Source organism: Melopsittacus undulatus, chromosome 13 (genome assembly GCF_012275295.1).
Source record: "Melopsittacus undulatus isolate bMelUnd1 chromosome 13, bMelUnd1.mat.Z, whole genome shotgun sequence".
Classification (NCBI taxonomy): Eukaryota; Metazoa; Chordata; class Aves; order Psittaciformes; family Psittaculidae; genus Melopsittacus; species Melopsittacus undulatus.
The window spans coordinates 9,766,274-9,786,149 of record NC_047539.1 but is presented as its reverse complement, the minus strand read 5'-3'; the positions used below and the strand labels follow the sequence as shown (position 1 = coordinate 9,786,149).

General features: G+C 60.6%; 1 protein-coding gene across 5 annotated transcripts in view; it reads right to left on the bottom strand.

Moving 5' to 3' along the window:
• Positions 1-19,876, bottom strand: part of MYO18A (myosin XVIIIA) — a 34,404-nt gene that overhangs the window by 2,794 nt on the left and 11,734 nt on the right. The window contains exons 3-41 of one of the 5 annotated variants that reach the window (XM_034069049.1): positions 18,325-18,412; positions 18,112-18,221; positions 17,863-18,039; positions 17,580-17,790; positions 17,204-17,346; positions 16,641-16,741; positions 16,491-16,554; positions 16,223-16,367; positions 14,895-14,906; positions 14,225-14,401; positions 14,064-14,154; positions 13,793-13,985; positions 13,258-13,344; positions 12,487-12,628; positions 12,244-12,403; positions 11,980-12,166; positions 11,660-11,897; positions 10,846-10,955; positions 10,685-10,750; positions 10,319-10,447; positions 9,772-9,915; positions 8,828-8,917; positions 8,635-8,754; positions 8,448-8,559; positions 8,189-8,316; positions 7,896-8,050; positions 6,674-6,797; positions 6,398-6,598; positions 6,006-6,116; positions 5,578-5,682; positions 5,347-5,493; positions 5,152-5,265; positions 4,864-4,980; positions 4,686-4,769; positions 4,375-4,512; positions 3,541-3,726; positions 3,319-3,458; positions 2,359-2,403; positions 860-985 (exon numbers count right to left, since the gene is read on the bottom strand). In XM_034069049.1, the coding sequence (XP_033924940.1) occupies positions 860-985; positions 2,359-2,403; positions 3,319-3,458; positions 3,541-3,726; positions 4,375-4,512; positions 4,686-4,769; positions 4,864-4,980; positions 5,152-5,265; positions 5,347-5,493; positions 5,578-5,682; positions 6,006-6,116; positions 6,398-6,598; positions 6,674-6,797; positions 7,896-8,050; positions 8,189-8,316; positions 8,448-8,559; positions 8,635-8,754; positions 8,828-8,917; positions 9,772-9,915; positions 10,319-10,447; positions 10,685-10,750; positions 10,846-10,955; positions 11,660-11,897; positions 11,980-12,166; positions 12,244-12,403; positions 12,487-12,628; positions 13,258-13,344; positions 13,793-13,985; positions 14,064-14,154; positions 14,225-14,401; positions 14,895-14,906; positions 16,223-16,367; positions 16,491-16,554; positions 16,641-16,741; positions 17,204-17,346; positions 17,580-17,790; positions 17,863-18,039; positions 18,112-18,221; positions 18,325-18,412 (5,018 nt within the window). The remainder of the gene's footprint in view (positions 1-859; positions 986-2,358; positions 2,404-3,318; positions 3,459-3,540; positions 3,727-4,374; positions 4,513-4,685; positions 4,770-4,863; positions 4,981-5,151; positions 5,266-5,346; positions 5,494-5,577; positions 5,683-6,005; positions 6,117-6,397; positions 6,599-6,673; positions 6,798-7,895; positions 8,051-8,188; positions 8,317-8,447; positions 8,560-8,634; positions 8,755-8,827; positions 8,918-9,771; positions 9,916-10,318; positions 10,448-10,684; positions 10,751-10,845; positions 10,956-11,659; positions 11,898-11,979; positions 12,167-12,243; positions 12,404-12,486; positions 12,629-13,257; positions 13,345-13,792; positions 13,986-14,063; positions 14,155-14,224; positions 14,402-14,894; positions 14,907-16,222; positions 16,368-16,490; positions 16,555-16,640; positions 16,742-17,203; positions 17,347-17,579; positions 17,791-17,862; positions 18,040-18,111; positions 18,222-18,324; positions 18,413-19,876) is intronic. The other 4 variants (XM_034069050.1, XM_034069052.1, XM_034069053.1 and 1 more) reach the window with 4 other exon arrangements.

The following is a 19,876-nucleotide window of genomic DNA, read 5'->3' as shown; positions in this document are numbered from 1 at the left end:
GCTGACCTGTGCCAGCACCACACACACACCGAGGAGACAAGAGAGAGATGGAGATGAGCGGGTGAAGCGAGGCCATTGCACTGCCTCGGCAACGTGCGTCGGTGGGAAATAGCACCCAGTTAAAGTGTCATGTAAATGGGGGCATTGTTCTAGCCCAGCACTTTGATTCCCCTTTTCAAGTGTCGCGTTCAATCTATTCCATTGTCGGCTACCTGGAGCTGCGACGTTTGATTCCTGACTTCAGAAAAGGTGGAATTATCTCCCATACAAACTGTTTTACATCTGCACCGCTGAATAAATTAAGGCAATTAAGAAAACCCAGCTCAGATCTGTCCCCTCCTGCTCAGCAGAAGGGAGGGGGGAGCCCCTGGGACTCCTAGAGCCCAGCAAGGAAATTGGGTTTGGATAAAAGCAATCTGCACTCGGCAGGCGAGCGCTTTCCCTATGGAATGGGAGTGTGGATGTGTGCTCCAGCCCCACACTGGCCATGGGGGCACATGGGCATGGGTCCCCTTTCTGCTGGTGATCGCTGAGAGGTGTGAGGAGGTTTGGGGAAGATCCAGCCCTGGAGAAGTGGGATGATGCACGGGGATAGAGCCGATCATTGGGAATGCTGGGGAGGCTGATGGGCTCCATGGGCCCATGTGCCTCCATAGTGGTGCAGCAGGTGGAATGATGGGGAGGGGAATCATGGAGGTCGCTTTGGGTGGGGGCACTGAGCTGGTCATCATTAACCCTTCCTTGACCAACAACACAAGCACAGCACCCAGAGTGTGACATCCCATGGGTGCTCCCCCCATGCCTTGTCCATCCCCTGGCACAGCTCACCCTGTCCCCTGCCACCCAGCCCTGCACCCACCTGCTGCCCTTCAGGCTGCCGTCATCTGAGAGTGCTTTGGAGGAGCCTTTGTTCTTGGAGAGCCAGGACTTCACCCCATCCACGCGCTCCTCCAGCTCCGAGTCCACGTCTGAGTCACCGTCACTGCTGGAGGAGCAGGTTGGGGTGAGAGAAGCAAGATGTGAGCATGGGGCAGTGAGATTTTGGGTGCTGGAGGGGCAAATTGCGCTGGTGGGCGCTGAACCCTCCCAGCACCCACTGCCTGGGTACCCTGCAGCCCGGCTCCATCTCCAATGCGCATGCATAGGGGCTCCATGGAGCACAAACCCCCAAACCACCCCCTTTGCTCATCCAAGGAGCTCCTGCACCTTCTGCCCATTGCACAGGGCAGGAGGCAGGGCACAGCTCCAGAAACACAGGAGATTTGCAGCCCTAGGGCTGGGAAGGAAATAAGTGGGGTCGTTTTATAGGCCACCGACGAGTGCAAAATTACAGCGAGCAGGAGCAATGTTGATGGCCCTGGGTAAACAGGAGTTTAGCAGGCAGAACAGGAACGACCCCGGCAAGGCAGCAGATTTACAGCCCTGCTGAGCCTCGAGCTCCTGATTTACATCCCAGAGTAAAAAAAGTCCTATCTGGCTTAAACCATCTAATTTATATCAGCTGTTCGTAACCATATTGATTGCCTCTAGAAAGAAGGTGCTGTATGCATTGCAAAATCCATTCCTCCACGTTAAAAGCATCCCTGTATAAATCTCCCTTAATACCTAACTGCTTACTGCTTTCATTAGGGTTATGGCAGTACTGGTGGGATCCATAAGGAAATCGAAGTGGCACGGCCCCCTCTCTAACCACCCTGCTGCCGGCCAGTGAGAGGTGAGGGATCCCACCAAGGATGGGATATATCATATCATCTTAAAGAGCTGCTTTATCCACCCAGCTTCAGGTTTACTCCCTGCCTGGGGCTGGCAGCAGACAGCACAGGCTGGGATAGACCCTGTATATGAATCTTCCTTTTAACATGCAAAGCAATTTGCCGCGCTCCATCACGCGCGCATCTCCCTCCCCTGCAATACATCCAGGCAACACTCAGCTTGGAAGCAAAACACAAACAAGAACCTGCAAAATGACAACAAAACAAACCCCAACGAGCCCCCTAAAACAAACTCGGGGGGCAGCTAAGGTTTTATAACCATCAGAATTAAACTCCACATCAAACAGTTTGTATCCGTGCCGTTAGTTAAGCGCGACCCGCGTTGTGGTGCAGTGACCACAGTTGGGATATTAATGGTGGGTAGCAGTGGGGCTCCATACCAATGTGCCCATCATTTGCCATGGCAGAGCATCCCCCCTGCCCCATCCTGGGGCCTCATCCCGTCCCCCCTGCATGGGATGCAGTTATGTGCCGTGCTGTGGGTGCTGTTAGGGCATGCGGAGATGGGCCAGTGGCATGCGGGGCCCCGGCCCGTGGGGGTGAGCTGGGGGTTAGGGGAGGGGGGAAGGAAAGAGAAGCTCCTCACAGTTTACTCTTTCTTTTCTGATACTTTGCCACCATGTCCTGCAAACTGGGAGGGGTTGGGGGGGGTCGGGGGGGGGGGAGAAACACAAAAGAAAGGAAATCAAATCAAAGGAAAAAACAAAAGACCAAAAGGATGGGGAAGAAATGGGGGTGAAGGGCCTGGAGCAGCAATCTGATGAGGAACTGCTGAGGGAGCTGGGGGTGTTCGGCCTGGAGCAAAGGAGGTTTAGGGAGACCTCCTCATTCTCTACAACTACCTGAAAGGAGGTTGTAGTGAGGTGGGGGTCAGCCTCCTCTCCCAGGTAACAGGTGATAGGACAGGAGGAAATGGCCTCATGTTGTGCCAGGGAGGCTTACATGGAATATTAGGAAAACTTTGTCCCCTGACACGGCTGTCAAGCACCGGGACAGGGTGCCCAGGGATGTGGTGGGATCACCATCCCTGGAGCTATTTAACAGATGTTTAGATGTGGCACTTGGGGACACGGTTTAGTGGTAGACTTGGCAATGCCAGGTTAACATTTAGACTCCATGACCTTAATGGTTTCTTCCAACCCAAACGATTTTACGATTCCATGATTGTATCCTGGGCTGGATTCCAGTGTCCCAGGCTGGGCTGGATCCCAGCATCCCAGACCTCCTGCCAGCCTGCGCTGCCCTGGCTCCTGGGGCTCCCTGGCAGATTCCAGCCAGCTGATACGGCCCTGGCTGCATTTCAGGCACCTCCACAAGTGAGTGAAGCTGCACTAGGGCTGTGGAAGGTGGGATGCACAGACTGATGCATGTGTGCACGATGCATGGATGGCCGGATGCATGTGTGCGTGGATGGACGGACGGACACACGGCATCCTGTCAGGGCCAGGCAGAGCTGAGGGGTCCCAGTGACACTTCAGAAGTGGCAAGGAGAAGCAGTGAACCCTGGTGCTGTGCCTTGCAAGGGGCCAGGCCCAGGTGCTCTTACCTGTTGATGAGGTCCTCATTGCTGTCACTCTCCATCTCATCCTCGATGGCCGCCTGCAGGTCCCCGATGCGTTTGAAGGCCAACTTCAGGTCCGACTGCAGGCTCTGGTTGGCGGCTTCCAGGCTCTCCAGGTCCATCTCCTGCAGGGAGGGAGCAGGATGAGCTGGTGCCCTGGGGACACTCCCCTGTTCCCCCTGCCCGGCCTGGCTGTGGGTCCCTCACCAGCTCATGCTTCTTGCGGCTGGCCTCTGCCTCCTTCTTGGCCAGCTCGCCCATCTCCTCCTTGACATCACGAAGCTGCCGCTGCAGCCTCTTGTTCTGCTCCTTCTCCCTGTTCTCAGCAGCCGCGCGCTGATCCCGCTCCTCTGTCAGCTTCTCCATGTTCTCCTTCAGCCGCGTGGCCAGGCTCTGTGGGGCAGCAGGCAGGGGTCACCCCACATCCCTCCACGAACCCTTCCCCTAGAGCATCACCCACCAAAAGCTCACACAAGGATGGCTCCCATCCTCAGGGGGATGAAGGAGAAACCCCCTCCCAGGGCCAGGGAAGGGGCAGCACAACCACGAGGGCTTTGTTGAATGGGGAAAATAGATTTAACTGTGTGTGAAGTAATTAAAGCGTGTAACGTAGGGAAAAAATAGCTCCATTCTCCCCCAAGCCACTGAGCCAGCCGCTGCATATTTATGGCCCCGGCAGAGAGAGCAGGGAAGGGAAATAATAGCCTGGAAAATATTAAGAGGAGAGCTAAGCTGCTCCGCTCCCTGGCAGAGCTGCAGAGGCAGAATATAAAGCAGGCTGCGTTTAGCGGGGCCGGCAGAGTCTATAATTTCCCTAAGTCAATGCAGGGAGAGAGCAGCACTTTGCTGGGCTGGGTGCTGGATTACTGTTATCGGGGCTCGCAGGGAGCTTTCCCTGCGGGAATGGGGACAGCTGCCAGCAGGGGAGGGCTGCAGCATGGGGGGCCTGGCAAGGGGATGTTGGGGATGTGCTCAGGGGATGCCCTGGGCAGCTTCACATCATGGACCTGGTGTATCCTGGTTCCGTATAGAGGGACCTACCTCCAGGCGCTTGACTTGCGTCCGCTCGAACTCCAGCCTGGTCTCCAGCTCACGGATCTTGGCCTCTTGCCGGCTCACCAGCGACTTATCCACCATGGACTGCTCCAGGAATTCCAGCTGGCTCTGCAGGCCTTGCAGCTGCAGGGGAAACACAGCCTCAACCACAGCCTCCCTGATCCCCCACTGCCAGCCTTGCTGCTCCCATCCCAATGGAGAGCTCCCCATGGGAATGCTCTGCACCCCATACTGTGAGTAGCAGGTCTCTGGGTGCCCCCATGTGCATCCCCATGGCCAGTGTCAGTGCTCCCTACCTTCTCCTGCAGTTCCTGCTTCTCCTTGCTGACCTCCTCCAGCTGTGCCTGGAGATCGCTCATCTGAGCCAGGTCCCGGGATGCCTGTGGGACACATGGAGGCCATCAGCAGGGACCCCCTTGTGCTGGCTCTAAGAGAGGAATTATGGGGGTGCTGTGGCTGCTGTTCCCCCCTCACCTGAGCCACAGCCGCCTTGTGCTTCTTCATCAGCTCATTCATGTCCTCCTGGTCCTCCTCCAGCCGACTCTGCACCTCGTTCTTCTCCCGCTGCAGCCGGCTCAGCTGCTCCTCCAGCTGGGGGGAGCCACTTGTGTCTCCCACTGCACCCCAAGAGCAGGGCACCCACCCCCAAAGCCACCCCAATGGTGTGGGGTCACCCTGACAGCACACAGGGTGCTGGGTGTCCCCTGGCTGCAGGTGGGGTAGGATCCCATCACGATGCATTGCACCCCAAACCCCACTCACTGCTGCCTTGGCCTTGGAGAGGTCATCGATCTGCAGGTGAAGGTCTTCGATCTCCACCTCCATGGACTTGCGGGCCTTGACGGCGGCTGCGCACGTGAACTCTGACTCCTCCAGCTGTGGGCACACAGTGCCCAGCTTAGGGATGGGGACCCCTCGTGCCCCTCAGGGGCTGTGGCTCTGGGGGGGTTTGCTCACCTGGTTCTTGAGCTGGGCGATCTCCCTCTTGCTGGGTGCATTGTTCTTCAGGTGGTCCAGCATGATCTGTGCATCAGCCAGCAGAGCCTTCGTCCTCTTCAGGTCCCGGCGCAGGCGCTTCTCCGTCTCAAAGTCCCTCTGGTTGGCCTGTGGCAGGGGGGATCATTCCAGGACACTGCCTGCAGGGTGCCCCCCCCACCATGGGGCTCCCAAAGCCTCCCTGCGCCCTACCTGCTCACTGACAGCAGATAACTTGCTCTCCAGCTCCCGTTTCTCTCTCAGCACTTTCTGCTTGTCCTCATACTCCTCCTCCAGCTGTACCTCCATCTGCTTCAGCTGCAGGACAGCCCAGGCAGCCGGTCAGGGTAATGGGAAGGGGCTGGGACCCCTTCCTCTTGTGTGTCCCCCCACACTGGGGACTCGGGGTGACCCCATCATCCCAGTGTTTGCGCAACCACAGGCACAAAGCCCAGTGGGTGCTGGCCCGGGCAGCGGAGGGACCGGTCGGACTCGCTGGACCAGTGGAGCCAGGCTGCGGCCGGACGCGTGGGAGCCGGGTACTGCCTGATGGTGCCCGGCTGGCAGCTCCCAGCATCCGACCAGGGCACAGGGACACATTCTGGACACCCATGGGCAGAGGGGCCACAGCTGAGCCCTACCTTCTTCTGGCACGACTGCCGAATCTCCTCCACCTCCTCGTCGCGGCTCTCCACCTCCTTGGCATGGGTCTGCCGCAGCCGCTCCATCTCCATCTCCAGCCGCAGCTTGGCCTGAAAATGGGCAGGGGGGATGTGGTCAGAGCAAAGGGGACATGGGGGAACCCCAGTGTCATTCCCTGGGTGCCACTCACCCGGAAAGCCTCCCGGTCCGAGGCTGGCCGGGCTTCCCACCCCATAGTGACCTGCTGGGCCATGGCACAGAGGGCCCCGAGCCGTGTCGGCACCAGCGATGCCTGGCCCAACACCTCCTCTTCCCGGGCAAGCCCGTCCCAGGTAATAACAGCCCTGCATGAAACCACCCCACCCAGAAACCTTGCCCCTCCCCGCTGTACCTGCTCCAGCATCTGGATGGTTCCAGCCTGCTCATCCAGTTCCTCCTCCTGGTCTTTGACCTTCGCCTCCAGGTCCCTCAGCTGCTTCTTCACCTTGGCCAGGGAGGCTTCATCCTTTGACTCCTGGGAGGAGATGTCCTGCAGCTCAGCCTCCAGCGCCTCTGCCTTCTGTGTCAGCCCTGCAATGTCCGAGTCCTTGTCCTGCAAAGAGAGGGGGGCACCATGAGCCCTGGACACCCACTGGTGGGGGAACTGGGGAGAGCTGGGACCACTCACCTCCAGCAACTGCTTGAGGCCAAAGACCTCGGCCACCAGCACGTCCTTCTCGCGACTCAGCTTCTCCCTCTGCAGCCTCTCCCGTTGTGCCTCCTCATGTGCCTGCGAGAGCTCACTATCAAACCTGTGTGGGATCAGCAGGACAGGCACTCAGCACACAGCTACAGGCACCAGGAACGGGTCCACAGCCCTGTGCCATCAGCACCGTGCTGAGCATCCCCATCACACACCAGCAGGCACTAAGAAGGGCAGCGTGTCGCCGGCTGCTCATTTGAAACATGCTGTTGATGAGCTTTTAATTGCCAGCACGGTGGCACCGAGTCACCTGGAGAAACTCCTCCCAACGCCTTCCCTCAGTGGCTAATGGAGAGTGCAGCACCCACAGTGGGGTTGGTATGTGCTGATGGGAACACTGCTATGAAATAGGCACCTGGGGACACTGCACCCTCAGAGCAGGACATGCAGGGGCTGCAACACATGGGGATCTCCAGCACAGATGGGCTCTTGTGGCAGCTCAGCTCCACACATGCAGTCCAGTGCCATGGTCCCACATGGGATGGCACTGGTGCCATACCCAGGAGGGACATGAGCTCCTGGTGGGGGGACTGCTCATGGGGCAGCTTTTCCCTGTGCCCCTGGGATGGGATCAGTGGGGTTTGTTCTGAAATTGCTGTCTTTGGGCTTGGAAAACAACGCTGTGTTTGAGTTTGTGACCTGCATTAAACACCTCGGCAGCTAATCCTCGTTCCTGCTCGTGCTGGGTAATAAACAGCTGCATTAACACAGGCTCCAATCCACGGAAATTGAAATTAATTAGATTGGATTCTCTTGCTGTATTTGTGTGTGTGATCATTACCATAATGAGATGAAAGCGTCCCTGCTGCTTAATAACGTTAGCAAACTCTGGGGCTGGGAGAGGGGACAGGATGACAGCGACTGCTGAGCACAGCCATGGAGCATGAGCAGCCTCCACCATAGCGCACAGCCCCACACAGGGGGATCACTCAGCTCTGAGCCCCCCAGAATAGCATCAGAATCATCCCCATCACAATAAACACCCGACTCGGGCAGCTCTATCCCACTGGAGACACCTCGGCCAAGTGGGAGCTGGTGGAGTGCCCAAATCCCTGCTAAAATGGTAATGCCACTCTGCGAGAGGCTCTCTGCACAGCAAGGATACCAGCCCCACTGTGTCCCAGCACCACCAGTGCGCGGTCCCCACCTCCGCTGCTTCTTCTCCAGGTCGTGGTTCCGTCCCTGCTGGCCCTCGAGGTGCAGTTTGGTGTCCTGCAGCTCCGCAGCCAGGCGCTGGCACTTCTTCTTCAGCTGCTGCAGCACCCGCTGGCTCTCCTCACTGTCTGCCTGCAGGTCTGTCAGCTGCGGGCAGGAGCAGGCAGGGTGCTGAGGGCTCTGGGCAGCCACCCTGTCCCCACTGCCCATGTGCTCCCTCAGCTCCAAGCTGCCCATCCCCATGCTGAGTGGATAATGGGGTCCATGGGGCTGAGCCCCACTCACCTTCCTCTCCAGCTGCCTCTTGCCCTGCTGCTCCACCTCCAGCTTGTCCTCCAGCTCCTGCTGCAGCCGTTTCTTGGTGAAGTCGATCTCCCGCACCGCACGCTCGTATTTCAGCCTCCATTCGCCACCTGCAAGGGGAAACTGGGTCACCAAGGGGCTGCATGGGGTGGTACAGAGCCACCATGGAGAGGGGGGCACAGTGCTGTGACCACGGGGCACCAGGCTGTGCCAGCAGCCAGCACCAGAGCCAGGACAGTACCAGAATCATCATCATCCAGCTCCCCATTGAGCTCAGCCGCCCGGATGAGCCGAGCCTCCATCACCTCCATCTCCATCGACTCCATCTGCTTCTTCAGAGCATCGTACTTAGCCTGAGAGGAGACAAGGCCACGGTGAGCACCGAGGGGGGAAGGAGCTGCTGCGTGGCTGTGGACAGGGACACTCACCTGCAAGTCCTTCATCTCCTTCTCAGCCCGCAGCCTCTCGGCTGTCTCAGCATCCAGCAGCTGGGAAGCTGACTCTCCAGTGTTCCGCTCGTCCGTCAGCTCCGATGTCAGCTCTGTGATCTGGGGGGGGTGGAACGGGTCCGTGAGCCAGGGCACAGCATCGCACCCCCCTCCCGGTGCCGGCAGGACCTACCCTGCTCTCCAGGCGGTCGCTGTTGAGCCGCAGCTCGTTCCTCTCCTTCTCCACCTTCTCGAGCTTGCTCTTCAGCTGCTGGATCTCCTCCTGCAACAGAGCAGGCAGTGAGGGAGGGGGCAGAGCAGGGCAGGTCCCTGCAGCACCCCCCGAGAACCGGGTGGGCAGGATGGGGGCTCCCCTGCCAAGGGCTGGGCAGGGAAATTCCCCACCCTGCTGTGCTGACTCCAACCCCATAAATGGTGTCAAAACACCAGGCAGCCCCAGCAGAGAGAGAGGGGTCCCTGCATCCCCTTGGGAGATGGGGTGGGAGCAAACCCACTCATTGGCAGCTCAACAAAGGGTTTGGGTGCACCCAGCCCAGGTGGGGAGGGAGGGGGCCCAGCAGGATGCCTGGGGACCACACGCCAGCATCTTTCTCCCCCCTGCTCTGAACCCAGAACAGGCACCCATGAGGGTGAAAGCTGAGCCGGGCTCCATGTCCATGCTGGGAGGGATCAGCAGGGGCAGGAGTGTCTGGTTGCCAGCACGGGGTGGCCCACGCAGATGCCTCTCGGCACACGGTTTCATTTCCATTCGCCATGCCTTGTAATTGGGCTCAGGCAACAGCTGGCTTTGGGGATGCTAATGACATGCTGATCGCAAATGAGGGAGCAATTCCAGCCTGGTGCTGATGGGGTATGGGGCAGCCACAGTCCTGCATCCCTCCCAGCCATGGTTTATTGCCTCCCATCCCACTGTGGGATCCTGCATCCCTCCCAGCCATGGTTTATTGCCTCCCATCCCACTGCGGGATCCTACATCCCTCCCAGCCATGGGCTATTGCATCCCAACCCCACCACAGGATCCCGCATCCCACACTACCGTGAGGTCCTGCCTGGGACCAGCCCCCCCACAAGCCCCACTCTGCCCCATTCAGCATCCTCCAGCACAGAGATACCCACGTCTTTGCCACGGATCTGGTCCTCAGTGAGCTGCACCTCGATGAGGGGCCGCACCGTTGTGAAGAGCTTCCACCAGGGCCAGTCCTTCACCCCCTTGTTCTTCTTGATGTTCTTCTGCACGCACCGGATGGCCAAATCCTGGATCTGGAATCACCATGGGGTACAGCGTCAGTATGACAAAGCAGGGTGGGTGCTCAGCACCCTGCCACGCTCCCCTTTGTTAGCATTTGGGCTAATTGCACCCGGCTCATCTGTCTGATTCTTTCCAGCCCCTCAATGCTAATCTCAAGGTGAGGAGCTGCCAAGACGCCTGCTTTACACCCTCTCTACTATTAAAAGTAGGAGCCGATGCTCAGCTCCATCCCTCCGCAGCGATGCCCAATGATTCCCCCTCGCCCCCCGGCTCCCCCTGGACCCCACGGCTGGGCGGGCGCGGGGGGAGGCGGGAGGAGGAGGTGCTGGCCCAGGAGGCAGCAGAAAGGCTGCGCTGCCCATTTTAGGCGAAATTGTGCAGCAGAGCTGGGAGGGGAGAGCTGCTGGGACCAACCTTCCTCTTCTTGAACTGCTGCCGTGCCAGGAAGCCCCTGCAAGCCGCCTGGAAGAGGGTGATGTTCCTGCTGGTCTGTGTATCCCGCTGCTCCTCCAGCCTGGCCAGCGATCCAGCCCGGAAAAACACCTGTGGGATGGGAGCAGGGTGAGATGCCGACGGGTGCCGGCATCCCTCCGGCTGCACCGGCTGCTGGGGATGCAGCTCTCCCCTCTGCAGCCTCTGGTCCTGTCCTGCTGTGGGGGTTTTATGCTCCAGACAAGAGGAATGTTGTAGGTGGGAGCAAACAGTGGTGCCCTTGTGCTGCCGTGCCACGCTGTGCCATGCCATGCCACCCGTCCCTGCCCACAGCCACTGTCACCATACCCGGCTCAGACCCATGTGGTAGCTGCTCTTCTCCAGGTCCAGCGACTCCAGGAGCTCCTCCACTGCCTGCAGGGAGGGAGAGGAGCCAGGGCTGTGCTGGCAGCACCCTGGGGTGCAGGGGACCCCTGGGTGCAGCACTGGTCCCAGCACAGGGCACGTACCCGCTTCTCATCCACCACAATGTAGTTGCGTCCGTGCTTCTTGGTCAGGTGAGGGGCCAGGACGTCAAAGCGCCGCCTGAACTCCGCAAACACCATGTGGTCAGGGTACCCTGTGGGGAGCAAGGGGGATGTAGGAGCAGCCAGGACACCCAGGGGATGGCCGGGACCATCTTCTGGGAGAGCTGATGGTGTCACCCCATGTGGCACCAGCACGGCTGGAGAACCCCATCCCTCCCCAGGAGGTTCTCTTTGGCTGTGTCCTCCAGCTACTTTGGCCTGGATCCATGGAGAAAGTGGCCGGATCCTGCCTCAGGGGAGCGCAGGGACACGTGTGTTACTTGTGCAAGCAAACAGGCTCCTTCCTGAGCTGCAGCCAACTTCTGCATCATGCTCAGGGTGCTGAGCCTCCACATCTTAAACAGTGACAGGGTATTGACCCCAGCAGAGCAGCCATTGATCTGGATGGCATCGATTCCCGATCACAGCAGGAAGGGTCCAACCCCCAGGCAGTAAACCCTTGGCTGGGCAGCCAGCCACGTGCATCGATAAATGCTTTGCTGAGCACGACCCAGAGGCCCTCGTCCCAGCGGGATTGTGGCTGGCTGCCAGCGGGAATGCTGCCAGGAGCCGGCGGCACCAGCGGAGACACCCTATTAAGGCCATGCCTGTCCCCAGCACAAGGGAGGGGGGACAGGACCATGGGGGAGGGATGCGCTGGGGTTTGGAGTAACGGGTTGTGCCAAAGGGGGTCCTTGGGTAGGGTTTGGCTCCCCACGGAGGGGCCACGTCCAGGATCCATCCCCACACCTCTCACCTTGGCGGTACATGCGGAGGGCATCGAGCAGGCGGGAGCCGCGGAGCTGGGCGCGCAGCAGGGGCACATGGAGCTGCATGAGCCCAGCCTCGCAGTGCTCCATGGGCAGCTCCAGCTCACTGCCGCTCACCCTCCGGCACGGCCCCGCTCGGGGGTCCCCCCCGGCCCCGGCTGCCTTCGGCAGGAAGCAGTGCACAAAGTGCAGCTTGGACTTCTTGATGCTGTCAATGAGGGCGTCCTGCAGGCGTGGAGAGGGAGGTGAGCAGGGACCGGCAGTGCTATCCCAGAGGATCCATCCCCTCCATGCATCCCTCACTCACCACTTGCAGCTTGATCTGGATGCAGAGGGACTTCTTCTTGACGGCGGCCACGCCGGTGGTGAAGGTCTTGCGCATGCTGGTGGCGCGGCGCAGGGCGAGCTGGGACCCCCCTTCCAGCCCTGCCACCGAGCCCGACAGCACCAGTGCTGACCCCCCACGGCCAGCAAACAGGCTGCTGATGACCTTCCTGTGGGGCACGGAGGGGATGTCACCCTCTAAACCACCTCCTACCCCACTGTGATTCCACCCCAGGACCAGACTCACTTCTGCGACTCCTGCAGCAGGATGGAGGCGTTCTGGGTGGCTGGGTTGTGCTTGACATAGTTGAGCCAGCCTGTGGCATCGTACTCAACCCAGTTGGTCCCCGAGCTGTGCCCCAGAAGGAAGTGCCGGGGCTTGTCACTGGGGAGCAGCGGGTTGTGACCTGTAGGGAGACACGGCACCGCTGGGCACAGCCCCAGGGACCAGCACTGATGTGCTGCCCCATGGTGCCAGGCTCCTCCTCACCTTTCTTGCCTCCTTCCTGGGGGCCGTAGTAGGAAAAGAGCCTCTCCAACAAGGTGTCCTCATTGCCGCCCGGCTGCAGAGCCTCCTCCTCCAGCAGCCACAGCAGCCCGCGGGCCTCGTCTGTGCGTGCCAGTGACCGGACCTGCGGGTGACACTGGGCTTGGATCCCATCCGGCACACTGACATCCCCGCGGTGACACCAGGGACACAGGCCTGGCCCTAGGATGCAACCTTGGCTGCTGTCAGCAGCAAAGAGAGAGCCCCTGCTTCATGGAGACCCAGCAGGGGAAGTGTCTGCAACACTCTGGGCAGTGCATGTGGCTCATTGCTCAGGCACCCATGGGCTGAAGCCCAGCACAGGGCTGGTGCCAGCAGCCCCTCTTGGTCTCTAGGGGCTGGAGCACTCAGGGACTGGTGCACCTTGGGGACCTATGTATCCTGAGGACCAGAGCATTCAAGGGACTGGAGCACCCCAAGGACCCATAAACCCTGCGGACCTGAGCACCTTGAGGACTGGTGCACCCCAGGGATCACCCAAGATCTCTGCACCCTCCTGCCTGCAGCACAGGCAGCTCCCAGAGCTCGTGGGGACACCACACCAGTGGATGCACCAGGAACTGGGCTGATGCAGATGTGCTCCCATAGCCAAGCATCCAGGACAGGCCCTCTCCTAACCCAAACTACTGCCAAAAGGCCAAGAAAGCCACACATTGCTGCCTCATGTCACAGACTGCCATGATGTGACCAGAAGGAAGTACAGTGTGTGCTTACCAGTGCCTGGTGCGAGGGCTGGTCTACAGCAGCGACAGAGCCAGAGGAGCTGGGCTCAGCATCAGCCAGGGCAAGCTCTATGTTCTCCTGGTGAGGGGGAGCACAGGTTCAGTCAGTGACCATGCAGTGGGGAGGTAGTGATAGGGACTGGCAATCAGTCTCAATGGGGTGTAGGAAGGAAGGAGGACACTCCCAGTGTCCCAATGCTGGGTGCCAAAGAGGGACCAGGACACATGGAAGGGTCCCCATGGGCTGCCACACAAAGATGGAGCAGTGACAGTGATCTTCTCCACCAACACCACCCATAGCCTGGCACTTTGTCAATCAAAGCTGCTGGGATGGAGCTGGAGCTGCCAGCTAAGTTACTGTCAGGATGGGAGCCCCGGCATGACCGCGGCTGCACAGAGCATCATCAGAGCTGCTTTGGCTGGACTGGTCCAGAGCAACCATAGGGCAAGAAACCAGGGGGGAAGGACACGAGGTGCTCATGCAGAGTGGGGAGGAGGTGATGGCAGCCCTGGGGTTCCCCTGTCACCTCCTTGTAGCGCTCCAGCTCGCGGGCGAAGGTTCGCTGGTGGAACAGGAGCTGCAGGCGCTCCTGGGCATAGTTGTGGCACAGCTCCTCGAAGGTGGCCCCTCGGCTCTGCCCGCACAGCTCCGGGTTCTGTGCCCCGGGGGTGTCCACCACCGTCACCGAGCACACCGAGTGCTGGCTTGACTTCAGTGCCCTGCGGGGACAAAGGGACGGGGGGGGCAGTGGGTGCTGTCCGGACACCCCAGACCCTCCCCGAGCACCCAGCACCTACCTGTTGAGGAGGGAGATGAGGAGGGTGAAGAGCTCCGAGTACAAGCCGGCTGCCATGCCCTCCAGGCACTCCAGTGCTGTCAGCTTGGGACCTGGCCAAGGCAATGCTCAGTGTCCCCATCCTGGTGTCCCTGGGGCTGTCCCCACCACCCCTCCCCATACCTGTGCTGCTGTCGCCCAGGGGTGGATCGTCGGGGCCCTGCCGGAAGGAGGTGGATCTCTGCAGGGTGCCCTTGGGCTGGTGCTTGAAGATGGAGGAGGAGAGCTCCTCCAGGCTGCAGCCCAGCAGGTAGGCAGCTTTCTGAGCCCACTCGTGCCGTGCAAACTGCTTCCTCCCGGCTGCAAGAGGGGAGAAGGGGCTCAGCACCGGCCACAGCACCCCCCAAATGGGGGGCACCTTCAGACAGTCCTGGTATGGGCTCAGATCCCCCCACATAGGCTGGGAATGCTGTGCACAGAGGGAACACACGGCTGATGCAGGAGGGCTGGGAAGCATTGTCTGGGGTCTGATTAGAGGAGATGGGGCATGAACGGCTTTGTGCCTCTGCAGGGCTCAGCCCAGAGCCACGCTGGGGGTCAGAGTGGGGGTCACCCCTCAGTGCCACCACCCAGGGACCCCTGGGGGCTGTGATGGTGCAGGGCTCTGAGCTACCCCAGCATGGGGACACATCCCTGCTCGGCACTGAGCATCCCCCCTGCAATGGGGCAGGACAGACACAAGGACAGGGATGCTGGGGAAGGGCAGGGGAGGTGGGAGGTGGTTAATGGGGACACGCAGGGACACGACAGTTGGGAGGGAGAAACTAGACACGAACAGAGAACAAGACTTTACCTTCGTCAGCGTCTGCATTGCAAAGGGGCAGCATGCACCATGCGAACAGAGACAGGGTTAGAAACACCGGCACACGCGGCACGGGGACACCCTCACGCCACGCACATGCCAAGCCTGGTCCTCCCCCAGCTGCAGTGAGACACTGCACAGGAGCCCTTCCCCTGCGAGCCCCAGTTGCACTGGTGGGGGGCAGCCCAGCTCATGGGGAGCTCCTGATGGATCCAGCCCAGTACAAGTATAAAGGAGCTGAGGAAATGAAGGCTGGTGTGGCTGAGCTGGCAATGAGCATCCATCCCCACGAGATGCAGCACAGAGCTGGGGCTGGGATGCTCTCTCCCAGCAGGATGGAGGGATGCTTCCCCCCAAGCAGGATGTGGGGCTCCTCCCCCAGCAGACCCCCATGAGGAGGCTCCAGACCTCTCCAGGCATGGTTGCAGCAGGGCCCTGCTGCCCTCTAGTGCCTTGGAGCACCCCAAGAGCCAGCACTGCACCACATTGTGCCCCTGAGATCCTCCTGGTCTCTCTCTTCCCATCCCCAAATCATCTATTTCCCCTGGCACAGCCACCAGCCCCAGGTGCCCATCTGGGTTGTGCCATGCCCAGGCCCTCCTGTCAGCATGCAGCACCAGGGGGGCTTCCACGGTGGGAAGGTGAAAGCCCTAGGGGGAGAAAAGCAGCCCCATGAAGCCAAATTCACCACCCCAGGGATGAACAGTGAAGCTGGTGCCCATCAGAGCAAGCCCTGCAGCCCATAGTAAGCTCTGGGTGCTGGTGCCCACACCAACAATGGTACCAACAGGACTGGGCTGGGGGGCAGCAAGCAAAGTAGAGGCTCCAGGACCCAGCCAGGGATCAGGACTGGTCCCAGCACACCAGCAGCATCCCAAGCCCCTGTTCCAGCCCCAAACCCAGCACCGCACGGCACCACCCGGAGCAGAGTCCCCCATGGCTCCCATTACTGGCTCTGTCTGCCAGCGGCTCCGCAGGAGGACAGGGCAGAGATGTTACAGTGGGGACAGGGACAGGGACCCTTGTACCCCCAGCCAGGCTCCTGGTCCCCAACTTGACAGGGGCCAGCTCAGGGTCTGGGGTGCTCAATCCCCACCAGCCACTGGGACCACCGCAACCAAGGGAGCAGAACTGGGTGTCCCAGAGCATGCAGGGTGGCAGAGCACTGTCCCCAAGTGACACAGCCCAAACACCCCCCCCAGGGCTCAGTCACACCAGGAGGGGGCTGTTTACAAGGTGCTGGTGATCACTTCAACCCCATGCAGCCATCAGCCCCAAGCCCTGGCTTATTAATGCCCCCCAGCCCTGAGCAGCGTTACCTTTCGTGGCCCCGGCAGCCCCCAGGTGATAAATGGCACCGAGGATGAGCCAGAAGGCTTTCTGCTCATCACTGGAGATGCCCATCACCTTCATGGCAGCCTGCAGCTTGTTGAACTGCTGGGTCGCCTTCTGCTTTTCCTCTGGCTGTAAAGGCAACAGGAGCCATCAGTGTGGGAGTCTGGCTCTGCCTCCCCTGCAACCAAATGGTCCAGGCAACCCCATGACCCCCCCTCCCCGTAGATCCCCATCCAGCCCCACAGCAGTGACCTTGGAGAGGGGTGTGATGCCAAAGACGTTGTTCTCTGCCAGGTGGTTGAAGTGAAGCTCAGTCCTATGGGGATAAACACCAAGTTGGCTCCATATGGGAGACCCCAGAGACCCCCTAAGCCAGGGCCATGGCCTCCCGCCCCAGCTCACCTCAGGGCACTGTCAGAGCAGGCCAGCAGGTAGTAGAAGACATTGAAGGTGGCCTCATTGGCCGGGCGCTTGGCAACACGCAGCTTCTCCAGCAGCAGCGTCTGGTGAATGGGAGGGTTGGGAACCATCCCCAAGGACCACCAAGGCTCCCACCAAGACCCAGCCCACCCCAGCCTCATTCTTACTGCCTGCCCAAGGTCCCTGAGGAGACATGAGGGTCTCCTGCCCACTGCAGGGCATCATATAAATGCAAACATCATCCAGGCAACCCAGGAGCATCTCCTCTCCTGGGGTGTCTGCTACCACAGGAGCAAGGAGCAGCTCTCTGGAATTAGGGGTTCTGCTGTTATCACACCGGGAGTGTCTGGAAGGCAGAGAGCTGCTAATGCAGCGAGGACATCTGATCTGTGTGTTGTGGGGTGTGAACAAAGGCAACAGAAGGATGCCTGGCTGCTAAGTGCTGCAAGCAGGAGGAAACACCTCGTGGAGGATGGACCAGCTCCTGCACAATGGGAGCTGCCCCACTAAGGATGGACTTGGGGGGGCCACCCCGGCCCCCTCACCTGTACAGAGGCAGATGCCACCTGCCCAGCCTGGTCGAAGTCCAGAGAGATGATCTGGGAGAAGCGAGTGGCGTTGCCATTCATGCCGGTGCTGCTATGGCCAAAAGCCTCCAGGACGGTGTAAAGCGCCTGCCACTTCTCGGCTGCGGGAAGAGGAGCAGGGTGCTGCGGTGCAGGGGCTGTGCAGCCAGAGACAGCACCGCCAGCCAGGCAAGGGCTGCTGCTCCTGTGCCATGCTCTGTGCCACGGCCGCCCGCGGCAAAGGGGCCGGGGTGACAGTGGAAGCGCAATGTGTGGCACGTGTCTGGCCGCGGCAGGATGCTGTGACCACAGAGCAAGAGGCATGCGGGGACCCTGCAGCACACCAGGGACTCACCGGAGAAGACCTTTCCGGTGCTGCCGGCGATGGTGGCGAGGTACTGGACGAGGTGCTGGCAGTTGGTGGTTTTGCCGCTGCCGCTGGCACCCAGCAGCACCACAGCCTGGTCCTGGCGGCTCATGAGCATGCTGCGGTAGGCAGCCTGAGCCACGGCATAGATGTGTGGGGACGTGTCCTCCCTGCGGCACCCTTTGAACATGTGCATGACCTGGTGGGGACAGCAGCGAGGGTCAGCACCTGCTCCATGTGCCCTCTGCTTCCCCATCAGCCGCAGATTCACCTTCTCGGAGTACATGGATGGGGAGCTCAGTGGGTTGATGATGACCATGGTGGGACCAGCGTAGGTGTGCAGGAGGTTACCACCGTAGCGCTGCCGCAGCGTGTGCAGGACACTGGACTCATTGAGGTAGAGGAGGCTGGCGAGGTCCTCAGCACGGTCACAGGAGGGGGGGTTCGCCTGGCGGCAAGTGAAGGGGGCATCAGGTGGGAAATGAGGTCTGGGCCACTATTCCCCATCCTGTGGCCTTACCTTCTCCACATCGTCCTCCTCCACCTCCAGGATGGCTCCATCGTGGTCCAGCTTCACCTTCACCTTGCCCTCGGGCAGGGGGCTGCCGTCCTCTGGCCGGAGTTGGCTGCCTGCAAGAGGCATGGGATGCTCAGCAGGGCTGTGCCATGGGGATACCGCAGCCATGGGAAGGGCAGGGAGTGCTCCATGGCACCAGGCTGATTCCTGACTCACCCAAGGAGAAGCCATCCCTGTGCACCAGCCACACCTTCTCAGTCTCATACCAGGCCTCCTCGGCTGCTATCTGCTCCTCTGTCTTTGCCTGTGGGACAGCAGGATGTGGGGTGATTGAGGTCATTTACCCCACCTCCCATCTCACCCCCTCCCCACGCCTCTGGGGCTGAAGGAAGCAGCCCGGCCATGGGGCTGTGTGCTGGGCAACCAAAAATCACTGCACACCCCAGCTTGCCCACTGCCCCTGCACAGACACGATGCGACAGTGGCCCATGAGCACATCCACCATGGGCACCATGGGCAAGCCTGGAGGGGCCAAACCCCCAGACCACAGCCCACAGAGCAGGCACCCATGCCAGCCAAGTGCCAGGATACAGGGACACCAGGCATGCTGTGGGGACATGGGCATGCTACACACTAGGGACACAGGAGACACTGCTCAGACATGACAGAGGGACACAGGACGTGGCACAGTGACGGCAGAGCTCCGCGGTGTGGGAAACGCTGGGCTGGCATTGCCAGCACAGTGGGAATGTCCCCACCAAGTGGGAGCAGGGTGAGCCCTAAAGTCAAACCTGAGCTGCAGCAGGGACGGTGCCAAAGGCGGCTGCCGGGGCATCATCCGCTTGACCCTGGTGAGGTCGAGAGATGACGGTGAAGGTGGGAAGGGTTAATCTGCCCCACAGACAGCATGGGAAGCGGTGCCGGTAAGCAATGGGGGGCAAAGCACTGCTGTGCCAAAGCCTGCTCCTGTGCCACAGCCACCCCTGTCACCGGTGGAGTGGAAGGTCCAGCGCTGTGCTGGGGACACGAGGAGCCAGGAAGGATGCTGGCCATGAGGCCATGCTGCCAAAGCCCTGCGAAGCCACTGTGCCAGCCTGCTGTAAGCTCTGCCAGCACTGCCTGCTTTGGCACGAGCTACGCTGGGTGCTCAGCCCCTTTACACTGCTCTGCACCCCTGTCCGCACCGGCTGTGCCACTGAGGCCAAGAGCACCCTCCCACAACCCCTGGCTCCCTGGCACTGGGGAGAAGAACCCAGCCGCGGCCACCCTGGCACTGCAGAGCAGGGTGGGATGGGGAAAGCCTTACGCTCCAGCATGAGGCGCGGGCACAGACGCCAGCCCAGCGGCACACAGAGGATGCCAGGGGGTCGCTGGTAGAAGCAGGGGGCTCCTGAGGACAGGGGTACGGTACCTGGCTGGGTGCCGGGGCGGCAGGGTCCGGCTAGCGGCAGCGAGGAAGAAGAGAAAGGAGAAGAGAAGGGGTGAGAGGCAGAGAGCAGCAGAAGCAGCATGATGTGCCACAGGGCCTTGGCACAGCCACAGTCCCCATGTTACCACCTCGGCTGCCAGGCTGCCAAGGGGATGCCACCAGCAGGGCACTGCAGCTCCCCATGGCCCAAACCCACCAGCGGCCCTGTCATCCATCCCCTACTGCCAATGCCACCCAGACAGGAGCCATGATACTGGTGACCAGGCGCAGGGGTACAGTCACCCCATACAGAGCACACAGCACGGATGCTGGCCATTCCTCCCATCCCAGATGGATGGC